The sequence below is a fragment of the Stegostoma tigrinum genome, unplaced genomic scaffold (assembly GCF_030684315.1).
Source record: "Stegostoma tigrinum isolate sSteTig4 unplaced genomic scaffold, sSteTig4.hap1 scaffold_70, whole genome shotgun sequence".
Classification (NCBI taxonomy): Eukaryota; Metazoa; Chordata; class Chondrichthyes; order Orectolobiformes; family Stegostomatidae; genus Stegostoma; species Stegostoma tigrinum.
Genome location: NW_026728643.1, coordinates 2,057,746 through 2,073,122, shown reverse-complemented (window position 1 = coordinate 2,073,122; position 15,377 = coordinate 2,057,746). Strand labels below are relative to the sequence as shown.

The following is a 15,377-nucleotide window of genomic DNA, read 5'->3' as shown; positions in this document are numbered from 1 at the left end:
GGGTAGCTAATGCTCTAAACAGAGCTGATTGTGCAGAAGTTATAAAGAGCAGAATTCAACTGCTAACCTTGAAGAATAATTTCTACTTTGCAGAAAATATTAAGGTTGTATGGACAGGGAGCCTTGCTGGGGAATTCAGTAATGAACAGGAACTGGGTGGGTAGCTTTATCAAACATATTGCGATCATCTGATTTGATAAATACCATAATTTGCCTTCATGTACCTGCCATTTGTGTTCTGAAACTGTGCTGATGACTGCCAAACGTGATGCAGCGGAGATTATACAAATACACCCATGTTGGAATTATTGAGAAAATCCCCCATATCAGCTGCCATGGGTCACCTTCACAACTTAAGCAATTAGCTGGTTTCCCTGCAGAACAGGACACATCAGATTTGTCACTGCAGCCAAGTTAAATCTTTCAGTGGGGATGTCTGAGCTCAGATTTTTGCAAACATCTATATCAGGCCATGGGAAACATACATTACTGAAAGCAAGTTTGCATTTCATATTTCCACTTAAGGATTGCAGGAATATCCATTAGTTCCAATAATGAAGGGTAGTAATATAAACATGAGCATTTATTAGAGTCTCAGAGTCATACAGCACAGAAATAGACCCTTCTGTCCAACTTGTCTGTGCCGACCAAGTTTCCCAAACTGTACTAATCCCAGTTGCTTTTATATCCCTGTAAAGTTTTCCTCTTTTAGGTAATTGTCCAAATGTCTTTTGAACTTTGTAATAAGCAGAATTCAACTGTACATGTATGTGCCGCTTCCTCTGGCAGTTCATTCCACATGCGATCCACCCTCTGTGTGAAAATATTGCCCCACAGGTCCCTGCTGCTTCCCTCATGCAAATAATGTGTTTGGGCCTTCAGAAAACATCAGTAAGATTTTGAAAAATATAATTAAATAGGTTATTACTCAAAATTAGAGCTCGGGATTGGGGTTAAATATCAACACTTATTGGAAATTTCTTAAAGGACTTAAATTTGACACCAGGATTAAACAGCTTTGTTTGTGGATGATATGAGGGACTTAAGGGGAGGAAAGAGAGGAGGGGGAGTGGTGATTTTTGTTTGGGATAACATTATGGCTGTACTTAGCGAGTACTTAGGGAGGATTCCTGGGAGTTTGCCCAAGGAAATTATTTGCGTTGAACTATGAAATAAGAAAGGGATGACCGTCTTGTTGGGATTGTACAAAAGGCACCCCCAGTAGTCAATGGGAAATTGAGATGAAAAAGTAAGGAGATCTCAGATGTCTGTGAGAATAACAAGGTTGTAATGGTTGGGGATTTTAACTTTCCAAACATAGACTGGGCCTGGCATAGTGTTAAGAGGTGGGATGGGAAGGAATTTTTTCAGTGTGTGAAAGAAAACTTTCTTATTCAGTCTGTGGATGTACGTACAAGAGAAGGAGCAAAACTTGACCTGTTAGGAATAAGGCAGGCAAACGATTGAGGTGACAGAAAGGGAGTACTTTGGGGCAAGTGATCGTAATTCTACCAGTTTTAAAATAGTTATGGAAAAGGACAGACTGATCAAAAAGTTAAATTGAAAAAAAAAATAATTTTCATGGTATTAGGCAGGAACTTCCAAAAGTTACGAAAACAGCAATTGCTGGTAAAGCTCAGCAGGTGTTACTGCATCTGTTGAGAGAAATCAGATGCTCATTAGTGACATTTAAGCAACTGCTGGACATGCACATGGACAGCAGTGAATTGAGGGGAAGGCAGGTTAGGTTATTTTGTTTTTGGATTAGGATTACTCCACGGCACAACATTGTGGGCCGAAGGGCCTGCACTGTGCTGTACTTTTCTATGTTCTATGTTTCAGGTCGAGTGACCCTTCCTAAGCTCTGAGGGAGTGTCAATCGACCTGAAACGCAAACACTGATTTCTCTCCACAGATTATGTCAGACTTTTCCAGCAATTTCAGCTTTTGTTTCCAATTTAGAGCATCCACAGTTTCTTCCACATTATTACTTTCAAAATCTGACTAGGAGAGATTATTTGCAGGTAAAGATTGGGAATCAGGACTCCTTTCAAAAAGAGATAAGGAGAGTCCAGAGACAGTTTGTTGACGGTAATGTGAAGGGCAGGGCTGGTAGGTGCCGGGAATGCTGAAAATAGAGAAAGTGAGGGTCTGGTTAAGAAAAACGAAGCATATGCTGTGTTGTTACAGCTGGGATTGAGTGAATCCCTGGACGAGCATAAGGACAATAAGTGTATATTTAGGAGCGAAATCAAGCGTGCATAAAAGGGACATGAAATAGCTTTGGCAAGTACAGTTAAGGAGCATCCAAAGAGATTCTATAACAATAATAAGGGCAAAACAGTAATGAGGGAGAGAGTAGAGCCCTTTAAAGATCAAAAAGGCCGTCCGTGTGTGAAACTGCAGGAGATGGGTGAGATACTAAATGAATATTTCACATCAGTATTTCCCCTGGAGAAAGACATGGAAGCTTGGGAACCTGGGGAAATAAATAGTGATGTCCTGAAAACAGTCCATATTACAGAGGAGGTGCTGGAGGTTTTAAAATACATAAAGGTGGATAAGTCCCTGGGACCTGATCAGGTGTAACCCAGAGCTTTGTGGGAAGCTCGGGTAAATTACTGGGCCCTTTGCTGAGGTATTTGTATCATTAAAAACCATGTGCAAGGTGCCAGCAGACTGGGGGGTGTCTAACGCGGTGCCATTATTTCAGAAAGGTGGTAAGAAAAAGCCAGGGAACTATAGACTAGTGAGCCTGACTCCAGTGGTGGATAAGTTGTTGGAAGGGATCCTGAGGCACAGGATTTACAGGTATTTGGAAAGGCAGCCACCGACTACAGATGGTGAACATGGCTTTGTGCATGCAGAATTGTCTCTCACGAACTTGTTTGAGTATTTTTTAAAGAAGTAATGAAGAAGATTGTTGAAGGTGGAGCAGTGGATGTTGTTTATATGAACTTGTCAGGCATTCAACAAGGTACTGCATGGGTAGACTGCTAAGCAATGTTTGATTACATGGAAAACGGGGACAGCTAGCCAGTTGGGCACAAAATTGGCTCAAAAGTAGGAGACAGAGGGTGATAGAAGGTTCCTTTTCGGACTGAAGGCCTGTGACCAGTGGTGTGCTACAAGGATGAATGCTGGCTCCACTGCTTTCTGTCATTTATGTAAATGGTTTGGATGTGAACAGAGGAAGTATGGATAGTAGAAATGTGGACGGCACCGAAATTGGAGGTGTAGTGGACAGCGAAGAAGGTTATCTGAGAGTACAACAGGACATTGATCAGCTGGGCCAGTGGGCCAAGGAGTGGCAAATGGAGTTTAATTTAGAGAAAGGTGAGGGTCTGCATTTTGGAAAGTCAAATTACAGCAGGGCTTATAAACTTAACAGTAAGATTCTGGGGAGTGTTGCAGAACAAAGAGACATTGGGGTGCAGGTGCATTGTTCTTTGAAAGTGCAGTTGCAGGTAGATAGGATAGTGAAGAGGGTTTTTGGTGTGCTTGCCTTTATTGCTCAGTGCATTGAGCAGAGGAGTTGCAAGGTCATGTTGTAGCTGTACAGAACATTGGTTAGCCTACTTTTGGAATACTGCATCCAATTCTGGTCTCTCTGCTATAGGAAAGATGTGAAACTTGACACAATTCATATTCCTGTCATTACGAGGATTCATTACAAGGATATTGCCAGGTTTGGAGGGTTTGAGCTATGAGGACGGGCTCGGGCTATTTTCCATGGAATGTCAAAGACTGAGGGGAGAGATTTTTTAAAAATCATGATAGACATGGGGAGGGTGAATAGCCAAGGTCTTTTTTCCCAGGGGAGGGCAGTTGAAAACTACAGCACATAAGTTTAGGGTTAGAGGAAAAAGATTTGAAAAAGACCTAAGGGGTAATGTTTTCACGCAGAGGGTGTTGCATATATCGAACAAGCTGCCAGAGGAAGTGGTGGAAGTGGGTACAATGACAGTTAAAAGGAATCTGGATGGGTATATAAATAGGGAGGTTTAGAGGGATATGGGCCAAATGTTGACAAATCGGACTCGATCAGTTCAGGATATTTGGTTGGCATGGACAATTGGACCAAACGGTCTGTTTCAGTGCTGTACAGCTCAATGACTCCATGAGTACCAGAGACCAAAGTCCTCCTCACCTCAGTCTTAGGCTGAGGAGTAGGACCTGTCCACTCTGTCCATTTCTTTTCTGTTTCTTCCCTCCTTTTTTTGCTTCTTTCTTCTCAGTAATGTCCTGAATGTCAGGCCTCAGTGTGGGTCTGGCAAGCTGATCTGTCGGCTGACATGCCCTCAGCGTGGTCTTCTGGCCTTGATGTGATTCCAGAGCAGTCTCCCGGCCTCGAGAGGCTCAAAGTGAAGCCTGGCATGGTCAGGTGTCAAAACTCAAACTGGAGGCTCGGTGCCAGCGCGAACTGGGTTAAAACGACTGACATTCTGAACTTTACATTTATATTTTAAAATTTATTCCTATGATCTATCATGGTGATTTTTTAAAATTTACTGTTCTCACTTATTCCTCTGATCTATAATCCTGGAACTTTTCTTTCTTTATTTTTCTAATTGTCTTCCTGACCAAGACTTTGTACTTAAGAATCTTAACCTGGGTACTTCTGGACCTAAAATGGCCCAGTACTTGGCATTTGAGTATATGTGACAATAAAGCTACTTCTCAGATTCAGTTCTAACATGGCACCTTATATTTGGGGACTACGCCCTCTGGTCATAAAGTCTCCCATGAAGGGAATATCCTTTCAACATTCACCCTGTCAAGCCTCTTAAGAATCCTGTACAATTCAACTGGGTCAGCAAGTTTGCAGATGACACAAAGGTCAGAGGTGTCGTTGACAGTATAGAGGGCTGTTGTAGGCTGCAGCGGGATATTGACAGGATGCAGAGATGGGCTGAGAGGTGGCAGATGGAGTTCAACCTGGATAAATGCGAGGTGATGCATTTTGGAAGGTCGAATTTGAAAGCTGAGTACAGTATTAAGGATAGGATTCTTGGCAGTGTGGAGGAACAGAGAGATCTTGGTGTGCAGAAACATAGATCCCTTAAAATGGGCACCCAAGTGGACAGGGTTGTTAAGAAAGCATATGGTGTTTTGGCTTTCATTAACAGGGGGATTGAGTTTAAGAGTCGTGAGATCTTGTTGCAGCTCTATAAAACTTTGGTTAGACCGCACTTGGAATACTGCGTCCAGTTCTGGTCGCCCTATTATAGGAAAGATGTGGATGCTTTGGAGAGGGTGCAGAGGAGGTGTACCAGGATGCTGCCTGGACTGGAGGGCTTATCTTATGAAGAGAGGTTGACTCAGCTCGGTCTCTTTTCATTGGAGAAAAGGAGGAGGAGAGGGGACCTAATTGAGGTATATAAGATAATGAGAGGCATAGATAGAGGTGATAGCCAGAGACTATTTCCCAGGGCAGAAATGGCTAAAACGAGGGGTCATAGTTTTAAGCTGGTTAGAGGAAAGTAGAGAGGGGATGTCAGAGGCAGGTTCTTTACACAGAGAGTTGTGAGAGCATGGAATGCGTTGCCAGCAGCGGTTGTGGAAGCAAGGTCATTGGGGTCTTTTAAGAGACTGCTGGACATGCATATGGTCACAGAAATTTGAGGGTGCATACATGAGGATCAATGGTCGGCACAACATTGTGGGCTGAAGGGCCTGTTCTGTGCTGTACTGTTCTATGTTCTATGTTCTAACAAAATCACATCCTCGTTTTTTTTTAAATTCCAGACAGTCGTGTCCCAATCTGTTTAGCCTTTGCTCATAAGGTCATCCCAACACATTGGAGATCATCTAGTGACCGTTCTTAGTGCTGCCTCCAGTAAAATGATATCCTTTAAATAAGGGAGGAAAAACTGCTGACATAGTTCAAATGTGTCCCACCAGCACACCTCCCTCGTCTTACATTCCAACCCCTTAAAGGGCCAATATTCGATTAGTCTTCATGTTTACCTGCTGCATCTGTGTGCTAGCTTCCTGTGTTTTGTGCACAAGGAACTCAATTAACTTTGTTGCAGATTTCTGCTTTTTTTTTTCATTTGAATAAAACAACTCCTTTATTCGTCTTTCCAAATATACCAAATTTGCACTTTCCCACATTATAATCCATTTGCTTTTCGTCTACTCAAATAGCAATATTTCATTGTGAACTGTTTGTATCTCTCTCACAACCCGCCTTTCTACTTATTTTTATGTTTTCTGCAAATTTGGCCCAGGTGCTTACACTCTATTGACCCAAGTTATTTATATTTGTTGTAAACAGTTGCCGTCCCAGTACTGATCCCTGTGAAACTCCACTGGTCACCAAGTTGGAAAAGAACCTCTAATCCCTGCTCACTGCTTCCTGGCTGTTAGCCAATTCTCCGTCCATGTCAACTTACCACCTCCAACACCATGGTTTTTATCGTAAGGCTGAACCTTTTGTGAGGCACCTTGTTGAACACATACTCAAAGTCCAAATACAACACATGTACTGGTTCCTCCCGAACTGCTCTGGTTCAGCATTCTTCAAAAAACTAACAGTCAGACATGATTTCTCTTTCATGGAGTCATGATGACTCTGTTTAATTAGATTATTGCTTTCCAAATGCACTGTTATTATTTCCTTAATGATTGATCCCAACACCTTTTCAACATTAAATGTTTGGCCTAAAGTTACCTGCCTTTTGCCTCCCTCTCTTTTTGAATAGGGGTGTCACATTGGCAGTTTTCCAGATACTTCCCCAGAATCCAAAGATGAGGAAAACTACAACAGTACACCCACTATTCCTGGAGCTAACTCTTTTATCTGTCCCACCAATGCTTGTGCCAGCACGAGTTTCCCCACAGCACTGATGTGACAGTCACTGCAAACACCATTATTCAACAGTCTTGCACAGAAATTCTTTGAAAGTGCATCAAGGCCAATGTGACCTTTGCACTAAAGCTTGCATTTTACAAATGGCATGGGGTCAGTGATGCAAGTGAGTAGACGGATATCAGAGGCCATTTTTAATGGAGGCACCTTTCCCACATATTGCAAACAAACTCTTCCAATCCTGTCAGAGCCATTATTTGTTCAACCAGTTTCTCCATCAGCTGCCCCCCCCACCCCACAAATAGAGATTTCCTGCGTGGTGCCAAGGTACCTGCCTTGCTCTCTAGGATTATGACTGTCAATTGCCCCTGATACATGGTTCGTGGAGGTGAGCTCTCAACACAAATTGCTGATAGGAGGTTATATTTAGTGAAGCAGCGCTAATTAGATATGAAGTATACTCCCTCAGCCCAGAATTTGTCTTCTACTTCAAAAGAATGAAACAAAAGATTGCAATTTAAGTTTTTTAATTTAAAACAAATGTAAGAACATTGAAAACATTTATTGAACACTATTTTTAGAAACAAACTTAGACAAAGAACTCAGATGATTTTCTCTTCTATCTGTGGCTGGTATTGTTGGCATAGCCTCGATGTTGAACCATTTTAATTTTAAAGTGGTTATGTGTAAATGTCTAATTAGTGAATCCTATGTCGAGCACCAAGCGATTTACAGGAGGAGAAGGAAATAAAATACATACGACCTCTCAAAAATCAGGGCGGTGAGCTCTCTAACGCCCTTCCTCACCAGAGCTCATTGATTCACATTGGGAAGGAGGCTCGAACATTGCCTGTGGAAGAAAGGAATGCCAGAAATGTTAAAGTGCTTGTTGTTCCTGGTGTTAATTTATACATCGTGCAAATGTGAATTTGACAGAGACTCAAATACTGTTAAAAATTCCTGATATTTTGCTACTTTGAATGGATTTTTGTTTTGGATCCATTTGAAAAGTGAATATACATAACCAACACTGTTCTGCACGTGAGATGTGATTGCATGAAGATAAAAAGGTCAATGAATGAGTGTCAGATTAGGCTGTTAACCAATGAGACCCACTTGAAACAATGACAGGTCTGAGTAATGGAACATAAGCAGATAAACTAGGAACACAAGTGTATTTCAGTATTCATGTCTGAGGTGATCTGGTCCCCTGTGCATCTTTTAAATACCTTTTATCCCCAAAATGGTTTGCACTTTACAAATATATATTCTCTTACACACGCGCGCATCTCACAACATAACCATTCAAAATAAATTCATTATAAAGCTGAGCACTAATTAAAGTCTCAAACAAGTGCAATACCACTGGCAATAATAAACAATGCTGTTATTTCTTGCAGTTGCAGTCAGTTAAAAACATATCAATGGGTTTTTAATGCAGAATTAGTTAAAGCCTCTGGAAACAAAAGGTTGGCTGGAGACTTTAAAGACCGAGCCAAACAGGCCAGCTGAAGTACTCATCATCCCACCTAATGGTCTGGATAAATGGTTAGTTTGTTAGTTTTTTTTCCCCCTGAGATGGCTTGCACTTTACAGATATATCCTCTCATACACACACTCTCTCACTCTTACACTCTGACAGTTTCATTCAGTCTCACACTTACACACATAGTCTCACTCAGCCTGTTATAGTCACTCACACACACTCAGTCAGTCTGACTCACACTTCACGCAGCCTCACTCACACTCAGTTTCACTCACAAATATGGACTCATTCACACACATGGACTGACTCCCTTCCCTCACACTCTCAAACAGTCTTATTCACACTCAGTCTCACACAGTATCACAAGCACAATCTCAAGGGTGGCACGGTGTCTTAGTGGTTAGCACTGCAGCCTCACAGCGCCAGGGACCCGGGTTCGATTCCAGCCTCCGGTGAGTGTCTGTGTGGAGTTTGTACATTCTCCCCATGTCTGCGTGGGTTTCCTCTGGGTGCTCCGGTTTCCTCCCACAGTCCAAAGATGTGCAGGCGAGGTGCATCGGCCACGCTAAATTGCCCGTAGTGTTCGGGGGTGTGTGGGTTGTAGGGGGATGGGTCTGGGTGGGATGCTTCAAGGGGCAGTGTGGACTTGTGGGGTCAAAGGTCCTGTTTCCACAATGTAGGGAATCCAACCTAATCTCACACACTCTCACTCATACAGTATCACGCTGACTTTGCAGCTTCAGTCACACGCATACACAGTCTCACTCTGACTTTTTCACTCACACACATGGTGTCAGTCTCACACATACAGTCTCATTCTCACTTCACACAGTCTCATACACGTAGTTTGACTCCCTCCCACACAGACACTCACATTGTGTCACACGCACAAACTCAGGCTCAATAACACACATGCCCAATTTTGACTCTCACGCACCAACTCAGTCTCACTCACACAGGCTGTCTCTGATACCTTAGCCAGTCTCATTTGAGTGCACAGTCTCACCCACACAGAGACTCACTCACACAGAGTCTCACCTGCGCACAGTCTCACTCGCACGCAATCTCACCTGTACATAATCTCACTCGCACACAGTCTCACTCATAACGCTGTCTCACTCGCATGCAGTCTCACCCGTACATAGTCTCACCCTCACACGGTCTTACTTGGAGGTTCAAACACACAGTATCACTCTGACTTCCCACGATTTCACTCTCACACACCTTGCCTCTCACATTCACATAGCCTCACTCATACACAATCTCACTCTGAGTTCACAGTCTCAATCACACATGGTCTTGTTCAAACTCACTCAATTACACATGCTCTCTCACTCATACATTCTCACACAATCTTATTCAGTCTGACTAATATTCAGTCTCACACTCAATCATACATTCTCAATTAATCTCACTGTGTCACTCAAACTCTCACTCACAGTCACACTCACATCGGATCACTCGCAGTCTCACTAACACAGTCTCACTCACACACAGTCTCCCTCAGTCTCTCTCACACACACACATTCTTATTCACACACATGGCCTCACTCTCACAAATGCACGGTCTCATTCACATACAAATTCCTACTCTTTCTCTCTCAGTCTCACTCTGACTCACTCACACACAGGCCCACTCACACACGGGCCCACTCAGACTCTCTCACTCACACACATGTTCTTAGTCACACACGTTTTCACTCTCACAAATGCATGGTCTCATTCACATACAAATTCCTACTCTCTCTCTCTCTCAGTCTCACTCTGACTCACTGACACACAGACTCACTCACTCACCCACAGACCCACTCACACACAGTCCCACTCAGACTCTCTCACTCACACATGTTCTTAGTCATACATATGGTCTCACTCTCACAAATGCACAGTTTCATTCACATACAAATCCCTGGTCTCTCTCTCTCAATCTAACTCTGACTCTCTCTCTCACAGTCTCACTCACACATATGGTCTCACTCACAGTCTCACTCTGACTTCGTACAGTCCCACTCTCTCACACCCACTCACACAAACTCTCAGCATCACTCACACAGTCTCACACTGACTGTCATTCAGTCTCACTCACATATACAGTCTTACTCTAACTTCACAGTCTCACTCTTACACACACTCACAGTCTCACTCACACATCGCTTACTCTGACTCTCACTCACACAGTCTCACTCATATGTCCCACTATGGCACAATAATTTTATGTTAAATTGTTGTAAAATTGAACATTAAGTAAAAACAGTTAAGGTCTGAAACAAGTGCAATATGACTGGCAGTAATAAACAACTCTATTATTTCTTGTAGTTACCCTTTGTTGAAGGCATGTCAATGGCATTCTGTCCAAATTAGTTTAAACCACTGGAGAAATAAAAATATTGAAGGCAGGAATGGAGTGCTGAAGAGTTTAAAGGCCAAACCAAACACTTCAGTTGAAGTATTCATCATCCTGCCATTGGCTGAACAAATGGCTGGTTTGCTTTTTAACCAAACAACCATTGAGGAACCCAAGCAAATTCAATCACAATTGGTCAACAAGATTGATACGTAAACGATTCTTTTTCTCATCCAACCAATTGATACATGACTGTGATGTTCATAGAAGACCGGTGGCAGGGTTCAATTCTCCAGCCTTCCAGAAAAAATAGCTGATGTGCAAGATGTTTGAAAAGCACAAACAAGCACTGGACTCAAAAGTTAATGTTAAGCAATTGTCTGAAGTCAAGTCACTCTCTCCAAATTGTCCAATAATTTAAAGTAGAACACTGCCAAAGTAATTTATTCATATATTGCAGGGTTTTTGATACTGAGCAGAGATTTTAGATCCAACAGAGTCCCATGAAACATTATGTTCCTTACAGCTAAAACTTGCATAGACATGAAGATCTTCTTTCGGTGAATCTCAGGATGAAGTCGTGACTCACTTCCTTGTTCATTGCGTAATACAGGATGGCATCGGCCGGAAGTATGAGCACTGAAAAAGCAGAGGGAAAGCACATTATTATTCACACGTGTTTTCATCATATTGATTGTGCACAGATCCAACTGCTTCCTGGATACGGAAATATCAATGGCTGGGAGGAACAGAACAAATGTACTGCAAGGATTCAGAACGTATTACAAAACACAAGAGAAAATCTTGGAGTTATACCAAATTAGGTAAACTCAATAACTGAAAACCATTATATCTGAGACCCATTCTCAGGATGAGCATTGTTGGTCAAGACTAAAATCCATTTCAAACCTCTCACTGTCCGATGGCACATGCCTTCTTCATGACAGTTTGTACAATTCAGTGGCTTTATTGGGCCAGATATGAGGCTGTGAAGAGTCAGCATACAGTAGCCCAGGTAAAGATGTCAGATTTTCCTTACTACAGAACAATGCAAAACCCCAACTGATTCACGAATGACCCAGCAGCTACAAGGTCACTTCTGCTGATACCAGCATCAAACACAAAAAGGTGCAGTGTGTTCAACGTGAAAACACTGAGAAAAGCTATCCGCTCCTTCAGCATTGTGTTGGAATCTTGAAACTAACACCACTGAGGGCACCTAAATCAAACACGAGTTAGTGATCCAGTGAATGGCCATTTTCTGAGGGCTATGATGGATGCAGAATAAATTCCAGCTTTGTCAGTGAGACTTACATCCAGGGAACTGATTTTTCTTTTCTGTGAAATCTGACAGGGATAGCATGCTGCAAAGGCATTGGGACACTTCATTTTCATAAGGCATTCTGCTTAACACAGCCTGGATGGCAAGTTTTAAACCACAGCAGAATTAAACCCATGAGACCTCGTTTCTACTTTTCACCAGGAAATGGTTGGGGGAGGGTTGCGACAGATTAGCAACTTGACAGCAGTGACCCCATCCATGTTTCTGGTCTCTCAGCCACGGGCCAAAAAGAGGGGAAGAACAGATTAATTTCAGCAACAGGAAACATTTATTTTGGAATAACCAGTTAAAATAAGAATGAACAAAGCAGAACAATGTGCTAACAATGCAAATAATTCAGGATTTAATGCCACACCCAAATCCTGATGTACATCCTTCGCTCAATATGGCTTTAGGTAGTTTTACAAAAGGGCTACTGGACTCCAAACACTAACCCTGACTTCTCTCTACAAGTGCTGCTACTGCTGCTGTGCTTTTCCAGCAGTTTCTGATTTCCAGCATTTGTGATTCTTTGTTCTGATTTGGCTTTAGGGCAATCTGATGAAATAATTTGCTTTTATTAGGTGCAGATATTAGTTGTTTATTGGCTTTACATTCCTCAGACTTGAATCCTGCTGAACATGCTTGGATATGTTCAATGATACAAATTTAGATATCTGCAGCTTTTTGGTGAAATCAAAAGAAAATATCAATTCCCTTGCAGTGGTTATGCTGTTCAGAAATAGATTTAACTTAAATTGAAGCAATTTCCACTGCTCACCTTATGATATTGAGAAGACCAGTTTTTTGGGCAATTGTCTGCTTTTGTTTAATTCTGTGTTATATTTGGAGATTGCTTTTCTCAGCTCAAATTTGAGCAATGACCTGGAAGATGAAATGCACCAGCAAATTTTCTGTTTCTTCTGGAGAACTGCAATGTTTTCTGGTTGAGTAAACTCACACTTAATTCTACTTTAATTTTGCTATAGTTCATGGCTAAAAAAATTACTTTTGCCACCCAGTCTAAAGCAAAGATCATATTAAATATATTAATGGATAGCAAATCTGAAAAATCCAAAAAATGTAGTGGAATTAAATTCCTGAGGAAGTGGCAGATGCAGACACAATTACAATGTTTAAAAGACATTTGAATAAGTACATAAATAGGAAAGGTTTGGGGGGATATTTTGTTCGGTACGTCTCGACAATTCTATAAGTGGTAGAGTCAAATATTACACAACTAGAGATTAGATGAACTACATTATCTTTCTAAAGAAGGGTCTAGGCCTGAAATGTCAGCCTTCCTGCTCCTCTGATGCTGCTTGGCCTGCACTGTTCATCCAGCGCGACACCTTGTTATTTTACATTAACTAACATCCCCAAAAGTGATCTTTTTTGAATAACCAATACCTTTTCCACTCTGTATGCTCAGACTTTAAATGATTAATCACTAATTTTAGTGATTCATTGGTGATAAATTGGATTTTCTAAATTATGTTCGAAGAAGTGCCACACAAGTGTGCAAGCAAAATTGAAGCCTGTGGAATGAAATGGGCAGTGGCAGTATAGACTCAAAATTGGGTGAGGATTAGAACATAGAATCATGAAGAACAGTCATTTGCTCAGGCTAACTAAAGTAAATGAGGGAAACTGTTCACTGGTCCTTCTGACACTATGTACCAAGGTCAAAATCTAAGGTAATTGGTGGGGAGACAAAGCAAAAACAAAAAAGAATCCTGCTTTTTCCAAACCGCAATGTACGAATAGGTGGTTAAAGCAGATTAAATTACTTTCATAAGACGACTGAATAATTACATGGAGCAAAATTTGCAGGGCAGGGCTAAAAAGGGCAATGGTGGTTGTGGTGGGGGAGATGGGTGGCGAATTAGGCTACTTCTTACTGAGATTTAACACAGACACAATAAGTCAAGCTTTTTTTTGCTTTGTGATAACATTCCACGATTCTCTAGTTGGCCTCTCATGACTGTATTAGTTGGCAACAATTTGTTGCACATTCATCAGGAGACATTTTCATCATTTTGGCTGAGAATTTTGTTTTCTGTGTTTCATAGATGTTCAATTTAAACAAGCTGTTTGCCATTTGCTTATCCAAATTCTGCCTCAGATCTTCGGCTGGTTCTGCCCCATCTCCAACTCACTGACAAGCTAACAAATGTTCTCTTCACCAGAGTAAAGAGGCGCTGTTTGTTAACAATATTTAAACACTAGAAGCAATTTCCACACATCACACTGACCTCTGTGGAGGCACAATCAGAGTACGACTGATCCTGTCAAGGAAAATGCATGACCAAACATAACAATCTATGTGCCTTCTAATTTGGCCAATATTCCTTCGGCTTCCCTGAACTAGCCAGTAGGCAATTATTCTGTTTTGGATTGCACTCTTGCTATTGGAACGCTTTGCCTGCAACGGTAGTAGATTCACCAACTTTAGGTACATTTAAGTCATCATTGAACAAGCATATGGATGTACATGGAATAGTGTAGGTTAGATTGGCTTCAGATTGGTATGACAGGTCGGCACAACATCGAAGGCCGAAGGGCCTGTACTGTGCTGTAATGTTCTATGTTTTTCTCCAACCCATTTTTGATGTGCTTTCTTCCATGCACCAGCCTTTTAAATTTCACATGAGCCAAAGCCAGGAAAGAAATATTCAATATCTCTGTTAGTATTACTCGATTGGCTTACAGATGGACCAAAGTGCCTGTGGTCAGCTAACTGAAGATCTGGTACCTCCTTGCTGATTTATTGTACAGTTAATGGTGCGTGTTAATTTGTGATATTTCCTCTTCAATAGTTATCAGCCAGTCCCCAAAATGGGGCAACAGAGTGCTGCACCTTGCCATGTACACTTAAAGGAGAAATGCAAGGAAAATGTGTTCAGGCCTAAAACCTAAACATTGCTACTGCATTACAAAACAGGATCAAAATGATGGTCAAAGCACTCTCATAGAGCAAAAAAGGCTTCAGCAATGTGGAAAATACACACTGAATATGACTGCATGGCAACAAATAATTGGGATAAAAATTCCTCTTGCGATACTGGCAGAGAGCAATGGCAATTATTTGGACCGAGCATGACGACAGCAAACAGTCCAGGGACTTACCAAAATAGTTTTGAATTCTTGTGCTCTGTCCTCCTCTAATCTGACTCGGATGAGGCAGCTTTTCTCATTCTGGCGGTTGTCCCTCCGACGTGTTGCACACCAGCAGCTGCCCAAACCTGCACGCCTCCCAGACTTGGCTGTGTCATAATTTGGTTTTGCTGATGCACCACTGTTGGATAAACCTCCAGAGGAGGCAGGATCCACGGATTTTAATGGCTGTGGAATAATTATTTTGTTTAAGAAAACGTTTGTCAATTGTTGCATATTAGATACTTCCCCCTTT

The 15,377-nt window shown here is 41.8% G+C and overlaps 1 protein-coding gene across 1 annotated transcript in view; it reads right to left on the bottom strand.

The window, feature by feature from the left end:
* Nucleotides 1–7,378: 7,378 nt before the first annotated feature.
* Nucleotides 7,379–15,377, bottom strand: part of LOC132209185 (ral guanine nucleotide dissociation stimulator-like 1) — a 56,742-nt gene continuing 48,743 nt past the window's right edge. Inside the window, exons 21-23 of the mRNA XM_059644329.1 lie at nucleotides 15,095–15,310; nucleotides 11,234–11,283; nucleotides 7,379–7,664 (exon numbers count right to left, since the gene is read on the bottom strand). Coding sequence (XP_059500312.1) covers nucleotides 11,242–11,283; nucleotides 15,095–15,310 — 258 coding nt within the window. The 3' untranslated portion in view covers nucleotides 7,379–7,664; nucleotides 11,234–11,241. The remainder of the gene's footprint in view (nucleotides 7,665–11,233; nucleotides 11,284–15,094; nucleotides 15,311–15,377) is intronic.